This window comes from Pelmatolapia mariae, linkage group LG10_11 (assembly GCF_036321145.2).
Source record: "Pelmatolapia mariae isolate MD_Pm_ZW linkage group LG10_11, Pm_UMD_F_2, whole genome shotgun sequence".
NCBI classification, from domain to species: Eukaryota; Metazoa; Chordata; class Actinopteri; order Cichliformes; family Cichlidae; genus Pelmatolapia; species Pelmatolapia mariae.
The window spans coordinates 47,890,417-47,901,707 of record NC_086236.1 but is presented as its reverse complement, the minus strand read 5'-3'; the positions used below and the strand labels follow the sequence as shown (position 1 = coordinate 47,901,707).

The following is an 11,291-nucleotide window of genomic DNA, read 5'->3' as shown; positions in this document are numbered from 1 at the left end:
TGAAGTGTTGCATGATGGTTCCAAGATACACAGCTAAAGTGGTGAATAGTTGTTTGCATCACCCCACAGTGAGTGAAATAACAAGTATGCAGGAAGAGCCAAGGATTGACTTGGATTGAAAAGTGGGGATTTGCTATGCTCTGAAGGTTTTATGGCATGGGTTTTCTAGGCTTCACAAACCACAGATCTTGGCCTCCTACGTCTGAACAATCTATTTGCCTCTGTCACTTCAGGCTTTTGCAACAGTATATCTCTTTAAAAAGACAGACAGAGAAGGTTCTGTGTTGTAATCACAGTTTAATCACCAGACAAAATGCTGTCTAGCAGGGCAAATCCGCCACTTTGGGACAGGATAGGATGACAGATGTTTGGGGGCTTGCAGTCCCTTTTGCATTGTCACACAGTCGCACCCTTCCCCCACTTCTACCCTCTTTCTTTCTTCTGGTATATTCAATTATTTACTTGAATTAAAGTGGCAGATGTCTGCGTCATCAAGGCACTTATGTGACAGTCAAGGTTTCTAACTGTGCCTTGTGAAACAAAAGAAGGTGATAACTGGCGTAAAAGTGTGTCCTGTCTCCTGGTTACATGCAGATTTGCAGTTTGGTAGCATATCTCTGTTTAAGTAGTTTATATTCAGCATACTGTGTATATATAACAATTATTTATTTTCATCCAAGTAAATAATTGTTAAGTGGCTTAACAATGAACAAAAAACATTCCTCTGAAAACGACCACAAACAAGAACTACACTGAATCCAAAGAAAAACTTTGAAAGACTTTCAGAAAGCCTGTAGAACTACTGCTCAAGATCACTTTAAAAGATTACAAGAAAGTCTGGCTGTTTGGAAGCAAAATATAAAGAGAGATGGGCCTCTCAAGACTTTTGCACAGTACTGTACAGTACAAACATTATACAATACAATATGATCTCTACAATAGTTACACAATACTTACTTATTGACTCACAGATTAACTCCCAAAGGAAGACTAAACTACACTGAAATGCAGCTGTGGATGGGAAAGAAATGCTTTGTGAGCTGAAAGTCTCAAAGTCCTGTCAGAAGAAATGCCAACTTGCAAGTCTATATTCTTGGGTACCAAATCTCATTCCCATAACATTCACTGGTATGAGCACCAGCAGAGGAACTATATGCACAGGTGGTAAGAGGAGAGAGAGTGGGCCCAATGAGCATCCATCTAAAAATAACACCCTCATTCAACTCACACACTCAAGCCTCTCTTTAATTCTCACTTTCTCTATTAATACCAAAACCCTTTATCCCGAATCATCACAGTAACATCAGCATAGACAGACAACCGGGCCAATGTCACTATTCGATATTATCAGAAATTATCTGCAGCATGAAGTTGTACTTTCTAATCATCCTTTCCAAATATTATAATGTAGTATTGCTACATTAGCCTAAACACCATAGTAAAATGTTGATTGCATATGAAAGTATTGGCATGCACACAAGCTTTAAACTTGCTGGATTTTATTTTGCCTTAAATTGATTGTTGAATTGCTTTATTATTTATTAATAGCCATTCTTAAAATAGTCACATGTCACACGAAAATAATTTTTTTTAGACAAAAAGAAAATTCCTTTTTTTTTCTGAAAGGTAAGCAGTTGAGTGCTTATTGAAGTCAGTGTGTGTAATGAGTTTCCCCTGTGAGGAACAAAAATGCCTGTCTCCAGCCTCAGTTGTTGTGCTCCAGATATCAGCTGAGCTTGTGACAGCGAGGAAAATTGTTACTTTGCTGTGAAATCCACAGGGGAATTTAGTGAAGTAGGCACCTCTGTGTAAATCCAGTCACATGCTAAAGCTGCTGTAATGTATATCGGGGTGTTACTTGTGCAACGTTTCAGGATTGACATCCTAAAAGAAATTGCTCATGAATAAAATTACACTGATTAAAGTTAAAATAAAGACATAAAATCTTAACCGACGTGAATAGTCTAGAAATCTGGCATATAAGACGTTTAAGAATCCATTAAAAAGCCTCAGTATAATGCTCCTTATAATTTAATTATAATAAATATTCAGATAATAATGAATATTTCTGAATAAATAAACAGTATTTATCTACTTGTAATTAAATTTCACAGCCTATTATTCAAAAGTTGAACTCAGAGATTTCTTAGTGCTTTATGCTATGGAGATGCATTTGTCCACCAGAACAGATTGTTAAGACAGAACTGAACGCGTTATAACGACATTCTGTCATCATCCAAGGAAAAGGCTGCTGATGAGGTTATGGTGTTATGTTACTGAGTTGTGAAATTATTGCGCTGGGTTGAGGAATAATACAAACGTAGTCCATGTGATAGGCCTACCCCTCTGCTAGTGGAGGCCTCCCACTCATAAACTCTGCAGGGGGATTGCATACTCATAGAAACACGTTTCTAAGCCTCTTACACAACAACATGCACATGCACATACACACGAAACTTTCAGTCACTAAGCCAACCACCCACATACACATATAAGCATGAAAACCCGCTTTAACTGTTTATTGCATCAGTGCTCTTTCTCACATAGACCCCAGCTGATTCATGGAGAAATTAAAGCAAGAGGAGGGGAATGGGGGAATAATGGGGATGGGGCTGGGAGGGCTTTGAGAAGATGAATGGGTAGGGGGTGTCTGACAGCTGCTGTATACAGTTGTTATGGAAACCATTGTCTGAACTCATTAAATGGAAGGAAAATTTGGCATGGGTTAAAGGTTTTCTTTTTTCTTTTTCTTTTATTATCTTAACAGTTGTCAGAATTATACTTAGTTTGATGCATTTTAGATTTGCAATATCTAAAACATAGCAGATGTGATTTCATCTAATGAAACTGCCCAGCTATAGGCTACTGCTTAGCTGCATATACACAATGTCCTGTTTCTGAAGGTAATATCAATACTGCTTGATTAATACTGAAAGCTGAGATTTATGTCTGGAAATAGTTTATTTAAACGATATGTGGTGGGAAGCTAACACTATGACAGTGTACACTATTTAGTATGGTAATAGACCATACTAAATACTAAGCACTGTGCAAAAGTCTTGCGCCACCTCTCATTTCTTTACATTTTGCTTCCCAGAAGTGGTCTTGAGCAACAGTTCTCCAGGCTTTTTGAAGGCGTTTTTCTTTGGACATTGGTTGCTTTTTCACTCCTTTTGACTGCAGTCTTTGTACCTGACCATTTTCAGAGGAATAGTTTTTGTTTGTTTCTTAAGCCATTTAACGCTGACCTAATCATTCAGGTTCATTCAACCAGTTTTAATTTGTATTTTGAGGTACTTTTTTACTAGCAGGCTGTCACAAGACCATGTAATTTGGTCACAACTCTGTAGTTGAAACTACAAAAAAATGCCAGATGATAGACAGAAAATTGTGCTTTTTCAGTACTAAAGTGATTCCCAAAAAGCTATTATCTGAAAGCGTGTGTAGTGTAATAAACCAGCGGAAGCAAGTGGAGCGCAAATAAGTTGCAGACCTAAAAATTAATTAAAAAATAAAATATTTAGAGCAAGTGAATGGTATCTGAAAGTCATGCCAGTAGACCTGATGCAGGACATGAGCGATGAATCTGACTTTGTCCGCTGAAGCCTCATCTGAAATGGTATCAGTGGAAGGATGGCTGTCCAGAAGCAATTCTTAAGGAAGGGGAAAAGGGATAAAAGGCTAATGTATGGCAAATTATACAAGAAATGGACTAAAAATCAGTGTCAATCAGTCTTATCAAGTGACAAATCCAAATTTGACATGTTTGGTTCAAATCATTGTTAGTAAGGTGCAACCTTTCTATCTCATTGTGGTGGAATGAAAATATAAAGCAGAATGGAGACAGAAAAATACTTAAGTTCAGCACTTTTGTAAATATACTTACTTTCCAACTCTGAGCTAAAGGCTGTTTTACAGATTAAGGTAATAAAAATAAACTTCACTTTCCAAATTGTCATGGTCCCTCAGTCCTCCTGGCTTCTGCTCCAGGTTCTATCTTTTATCTGTTTCCCCCTTGATTTTTTTATCTCTCCTCTCTGTGCTCATTTGTTTGCGTCTGTTTGTGGGCGGGACTCTTCGCGGTTCACGTCTCTGACTGAACACTCTGCTCTAATCACTCACCTGCCCCTGATAATCTCATTTGGAGGACCCTACTTAAAGGCTGAGGCTCAACCTCTGCTGGATCATTGAACTAAACAGTTAGTTGTAACCCTGGCTCCTGCAATTCTGCGTGTTTTTGCTCCGCTTCTTCCTTTGTGCATTTTGATAGTGATGTGCAAATAAAGCAATGAACCAGTACCGAACCACTTCATCAACTGTTTAGAAAATAGGTTCATTCATTCAAAGCTTCGTTTCAGCGACATCTAGTGGTGAAATATCAGCGCATCGGTCTCAGACAGCCATCACTAAATTTTGTTCCTCTGTTCCCCTTGCACAGGTTCCTGGATTTCCTCCCCTGGTGTGGTGAGCCTGAATTGAGCGTGAGAGTGAGAAAATTGTGCATGGTGGCTGTTTCCACATTAAGGTTAAAAACACAAACTTGATTCAAACACATTTTTCAGGCCTTGCCAGTATTAGGTTGGACCAGCCTTTGCCTTCAGAACTGCTTTAATCTCCATGGTACAGATTCAACAGAGAAACATTCATCTGAGATTTTGGTCCATAGTTACATGATAGCATCACACAATTGCTGCAGATCCATGATCTCGGTTTCCTGTTTCACTATTTCCCAGAGCCCTGTGCCCTGTTATATGGTGACTGTGGAAGCCACTTGGTTACAGCAAACACACCTTCATGATCAGGAAACCAGTCTGAGATGACATGAGCTTTGTGACATGGTGCGTTATCCTGCTGGAAACAGCCATCATTAGATCGATAATCTGCAGTCACAAAGGGAATGGACACAGTCAGCACCAATATGTAGTTAAGCTGTGGAATTCAATGGGCACTCAGCTGGCAATACAGGGTGCAAAACAACCCACACCTTTACATCACCCCCACCAGTCTAGACCGCTGATACAAGTTAGGATGGATCCATACTTTTATGTTGTTCATGCCAAATTCTGACCCTACAATCTGAATGCAGCAGAAATCAAGACTCATCGGACGAGGCAACCTTTCTACAGAATTCTGTTGACTAATTTTGGCGCCAGTGTGAATTGTAGCTTCAATTTCCTGCTTTTTAGCTGAAAGGAGTGGCATCCAGTATAGTCTACTGCTGCTGTAGCCCATCTGCGTCAAGGTTCAGTTCAAGTTTATTGTCATATTCAGATAACATTGTAGCAACATTTACCCTTAATGAAATTCTTAGACTAGTGTTCCCCAACTTTACATGAACATGTAGAAAGTATACAGGTATTATTAAAGAAAAGAAAATAATAAAATTTAAAAAATGTAATAAAAATACTAAAAGTGTTAAAAATGTTAAGAAGAATTTAAAATTGAAGAATTTAAGGTTCGATCTGCTGGGTAAATGCGCTTCTGTATCTCTGAACTTCATGAATTACTGTCAACAAGGCATTTTCACCCAAAGAAACGCAGCTCACAAAATATCTTTTCTTTTTAAGACCATTCTTTGGAACCCACATAGATGGTTGTGTGGGGAAAATCCCAGCAGATCAGCAAATATTAAATACTAACCTGTCTGGCCCCAGCAACCACACCACATTCAAGGTCACTTAAATCACCTTTTTTCCACATAATGATGCTCAATTTGATCTTCAGCAGGTCACCCTTCCTGTATACATGCGTATATGCATTGATTTGCTGCCATGTGATTGGTTGATTAGATATTTGCATTAACAAGCAGTTGTACAGGTGTACCTAATGAAGATTCTGGTGAGTGCTGAATGAAAATATCTTTGTTAAAGACAAACTGCACCATGAAGGAGACAATTAAACCAAGTCAGCATTTGTACAGGCATTCAGTTTAGTTTAATCTGAAGAGAGTTCAAAGATAAGATATTAAAAAGAAAAAAGGAAGAAATTAAAAACAGAAGCAATGTTGACTTATAAAACGCCCAAGCAGAAAAGGCAGGAACATTCCCAAATGAGCAGTGTCCAAAATATCACAATATAATATGTACAACACAAAAAGAAGACAAATACATAGACAATTACTCTTAGCAAGGTGGAAAACAGTATTTACATAACAATAAATAACTAATAAATAAAATGACATTGAAACACATTAGCTGATAGATGAAATAAGCCAGGAGTTGTTCATATATATCAGGCTGATCATTTAAGGCCCAATATACTACAGACAGTGGTAATGCATACATAGTTCTAATAGATGCACACCAAGTCTTTTTATGCAGAAATCATAATCTTTTATCTTTTCTAATCCAAATCTTGCCTCTGATAAATTTACATTCAAGCCTGCTCCAGGCATGAATTAAATCTGAAAAGTTGACTGAATACGTAAAGGAGTTTTTCTCAAAGAAAACAGTGCTGAAGGCAGGATTAGTTAAGATTATGTTTTGTTTTTTTAAAAAAAGGTAGCAGCTGTAAGCTAGCTCTGGATTCTCTATAAGTACAAAAGGGAAGCCAGAATGCCACCATGTCGTCAGCACATAACATCTTCACCAGGGTCTAAGACAAACGACAACTTCCGAGAGGACAGAATATAAAAAGACAAGTAAACATCTGCAAAGACACAACGCAGCCAGCTTCGCTGACGGGGGTGGGGTGGTGGTGGGGGAACACTGAGATAGTCATCAGATTCATCATTTATCTGAATAACATTTATTACATTTCATCACATTACATATAGGTAAGGATATGCAAAATTGGTTATGGTTGTAAATGGAAATAATAAATTGTCACCCCCATGTGAGCTGAAGCTAATCTTTTCATCTTAAAAGCAGCAGTGGAACAGCATCATCCAACCAGGGTTGACAATTCATTTATTCCTATTTCTATGTACCCCTATGTATCTCTGCATATGGATTTCTTCTTCTTCTTCATATACATATATATATATACATATATATATATATATATATATATATACATATATATATATACTTGTGCGTTAATGGATGACAGCTCAAAAGTGAGCATTTATATCCCATAAATAAATTAGTGTAAATAAGACAGTTTCATCTGCACAACTAAGTGGCTAACTGTAGAAGTGTCAGTTTGCAGCACACAGGTGCTGTAAACTTAAAGTCTCACCTGTGCAACGTCAACAACGTGTAAATAATATGAGGGCAAAACTGACATGATAGTGTACGTTATCGTCAGCTTTATATCTGTACAGGTAAGCAACAAAAAATAAGAATACACTTAAATATAAATATACATTTCTGTTATCATGTGTATTCCTGTCTCAGTATAGCAGTTTCTAATTGCTTTTTACCAGCTCAGATGCATTAAATGCAACTTTCTCACTTTTCAGGCTTCGATTTTAACTAGCTAAAAGTCACTCATGGAAGCAGATCTACTCAGCGCCACAATAAAGAGAAGGAATACAAAGCTCTGTCTGACACCAGAAACTGTTGTATTTGGTGTTGTGATAATGGTCATCCGGTGTATGACCAGTGATCACCTTTTAGTAACAGAATGGTCCTCTCTTAACAAAAAATGCCTGCCTCGTATTTTATATACAACTCAGATCATGGCTTAAATAAACTCATCCCACCTGATCATCCACTTATCTAAATCTTCCTCAAAGTAAGTCTTTCATGTTTTAGCACGATCAGCCTAGAAACCAAGCAAGGCCCTACCTCACCTGAACCTCTTTGACTCCCCCTCCTTTAATCTCTTTTAGCTCGTCCTTTCCTCTTTCTCCTCCCAGAGCTCTCCTGGGGTTTCTCCTCTTTGCTCCCCATCAGCATTGCTCCGTTGGCAGCTTTGCTGAGGCCGTTGAGGGTGCCATTAGAAACAGCCTTGCCGGCTTTGGAGGAAGAGGACACGTCGCGCCGTGCGGGTTGCTGGCGGCGGTAGGTTTGATAGTAGAAGTTGCCAAACAGGACGATGAAGGTGATGGCGTAGCAGATGAGGGAGTAGTGCATCCAGTGGGGGAAATCGCAGTTGACATAGAGAGACAAGGCCGTGTGACCGATGGTGACATGGAACTGAATCTGAGCCCCAAAGAGAGAATAAGAGTTATGCTTTTGCACCATATTATGTTTTCACTGTTCTTTCATAGCAAGAAGAATGATTTTCAGTCAAATGATCCCTACAATCAATATATTTAATTTCAAAATCAACCACCCTGGAAATCAACCTACCATCTGGATAATTGTCAGATACTTCTTCCACCACAGGTACTTTTGGATCTTAGGTCCACAGGAGGCAAGACCGTAATACAGGTACATCAGGACATGGATCATCGCATTCATATGTGCACCAAAGAATGCTGCAGTAGAAGAAACAATAAGTTTTTCATTTTGTTCTGCTTACTATAGTTAAAAAAAATCTTAAACTGAGTTGCTTTGAACTCCTGCTGTCTGTATCCAATAAAAAGACAATAGTTGAGGGGGTGGGAGATACAAACAAGTGTAGGTCCAGGGGCCCCATGAATCCAGATTAAACTATCCAAGCTACATATGACGATACTATGCTTGTGGGTTTCAGTGAAACTTGTCATCTAGCTTCCTCATCAGCGTTCAGACTCAGTTTACTCTCAGTCACAATCATCTACTTGCAAATATACTTACAGCTGCACCTGTGTTTACTAATTAGCAAGTGATAGCATGTTATCATGCTAAATACATACTGTGAACATGATAAACATTGTACCCAATAGTAAACTTTAGCAATTAAATGCTATTACTATCAACATGTTGCCTTGTTGGCATTAGCACTTAGCTCAAAGTGCTCCTCTGCCTGTGGTATACCTTTACAGAGTTGCTAGCATGGCTGTTAATATGCAGATGCATATTATAAAAAAAATAAGCTCAACAAACAACAATAATGAATACATTTACCAGTAGTGAATAAAAAGTTTATAGACAGGTAGCTCCACATGTTTGGTTTAGCTTCCTGAAGCATCCACCAAGGGATTTGTGTCTCTTCCCAGCCCTCACCCAGTATAAACCACAAAACTACAGAGCCAGTGAAGGCTTTATCAACAGCAATGCTGATAAATTCAGCATATAGCTGATGTCTGCTGTGTTATGAGCTACTCACACTGTCCTCCTGCCACCCACTTGATGCCAATCCACCAGAGCGTGAACATGGAGCAATGATGGTAGACGTGCAGGAAGGTGACCTGGTTGAATTTTTTCCTCAGGATGAAAAACACAGTGTCCAGATACTCAATGCCCTTGGAGATGAAATACCACCACAGAGCTCCTGCCACCTGACTCCCACAGAAATAAAGAAGGAGAAGAAAAAGAAAACACTAACTTCAGATTGTTAACCTCATATATGATCAAGAGCTACATGTGCGTGAACTCTGATTTTGGAAATCTTAACCTCAGATCGACCCGAGACTGACTCACTTGTGGTTTCTGTTTCAAACTACGTCATGGAGCAACAGGAAAGAAGGTGAAACTGAACACCATTCAACTCCGGCTTGCACTTTTTTCTGATAACAGGCCCATGCTCTAAATGTATGGACGCCGCTCATGTTTCTAAAAGCTCTCTGAGTGACGTGTCCCTGGCAGGCTGACTGTAATTTTCTGAACCATGCGTACAGTGGAGAAATATTAACAGGTAGGGATTTGGTTCCAAGGAAACGAATTATTGTAGACACATGAGTCTTAAGATAGTAAGTTCCATAAACAGCTGAAGTCCCACTATTATATTCAGAGTTTATCTATACGCAAGTGTGTGTGTGTGCACGCTCTGAACACTCACCCTGACTTCATTGGGATCATCTGAATAATCCACCGATTGACAAATGTAACTGTATCTGGCTGCTCGCGTTGCCATAAACAGCTGAAAAAAACAAGAGTGTCCATTGAGTCACTGCTATCAAGCATACAGTGATAATGGCTGAGAAAAGAAGAGATGGAGTGCAGACAAGAGCATGAGTACACTGTAATTAGGTTAGTCTAAACCCAGAGGACAAAACGGCTGCTGTAACGTATCAACTCGGGAGCACAGTTAACGCTGGAATAAGAGGACATCAGATTTAATTCACTGACTGCAGTTATTGGACGCGTGCAAGTAAACATCAAAACAATGTGACAATCTACCTCTTTAAAGATGAAGAAGTTGAGGAAGACCATGCTGAAGTTGTAGACAATAAGGGTTTTGCGGAGCTGGAAGGGCTCTCTGTTCTTCATGTATTTGGGCCCAAGCCAGAGAAAGAGGAGGTAGGAGGTGCTGATGGCGAGCGTGGGTAGGGGGTTGTCCATCAGGGGCCATTTCTCCACACGCTTGTCTGACAGAAAGATGTTTTCATAGAGTTACATAAATATTCGTAATATTCGCATTGCACTGACGCAGCGTGGGTTCAGTTTATTTTAAGAGGAGTGCACATGCTGAGTAGTAGTGCAGATAACAGATAATATCCTGCAGGTGGATGCCCAGTGGTCAGTTTGATGGTGATACTTTGAGAGAGCATCCAGGTATATAGTGGGTTGATAAAGGGTACAGGGCCTGCTACTGGGTGTAGCAACATAAATACATACTGCGGTATATTGCAGTTCATATATAGCTACTATATGTCCTAAAGTATTGAGTAATTTGTTAACAAATTGCCAGTGATGCACTATTCTTATACTAACTCCCTCTATAATGACTCACAGCAGCAAGAACCCTGCAGAGTGATACATAATATCTAAGGCTGGACACACAGGCAAGTGAATGTGCATTTACTCACTGATAAATACAACTTCTCTGATCTTAAAATATCTCACACAGATGCTCTCAGGCATGCCGGATGTTTTGAAGGTATTACCTGCAATAGTGAGGGTCCATTTGTAGAACTCTATGGTGTCGTTGATTAAATGTGTGACAATCTCCATGGCTGGGGTAGTTAACCTGAAATAAAACAGACAACCATTTAATAAACAGAGCTAAATTCACTGAGGTTGAGTGGTGTCATTATGTAGAAGAGCAATAACAGGGAAAAGGCATCTTAATAATGGCAATAATTTTATTTTAACACCACTCCTCAGAAAAGTAATCAAATAAATAGATCAATAGGCCAACGGGAGGTCAGTTATATGATAGGAGTTTGGTGCTCCACGAGGCCTTGATAGTTGGGCAATAGGCTTCATTGCGCACAAAAGCTGGGAACACAGGCTGGTAGAGCGCATGTGTCAGCAGATTTTTGGTTTGAACACGACCAACAGCCAACCTGGTGACTCTTCTAACGGGAAGATGCCTTA

The 11,291-nt window shown here is 39.2% G+C and overlaps 1 protein-coding gene across 1 annotated transcript in view; it reads right to left on the bottom strand.

Moving 5' to 3' along the window:
* Window positions 1–5,920: 5,920 nt before the first annotated feature.
* elovl4a (ELOVL fatty acid elongase 4a) overlaps window positions 5,921–11,291 on the bottom strand; it is a 6,193-nt gene continuing 822 nt past the window's right edge. The window contains exons 2-7 of the mRNA XM_063485694.1: window positions 10,859–10,941; window positions 10,152–10,339; window positions 9,811–9,891; window positions 9,139–9,310; window positions 8,238–8,365; window positions 5,921–8,087 (exon numbers count right to left, since the gene is read on the bottom strand). Of these exons, the coding sequence (XP_063341764.1) occupies window positions 7,761–8,087; window positions 8,238–8,365; window positions 9,139–9,310; window positions 9,811–9,891; window positions 10,152–10,339; window positions 10,859–10,925 (963 nt within the window). The 5' untranslated portion in view covers window positions 10,926–10,941 and the 3' untranslated portion in view covers window positions 5,921–7,760. The remainder of the gene's footprint in view (window positions 8,088–8,237; window positions 8,366–9,138; window positions 9,311–9,810; window positions 9,892–10,151; window positions 10,340–10,858; window positions 10,942–11,291) is intronic.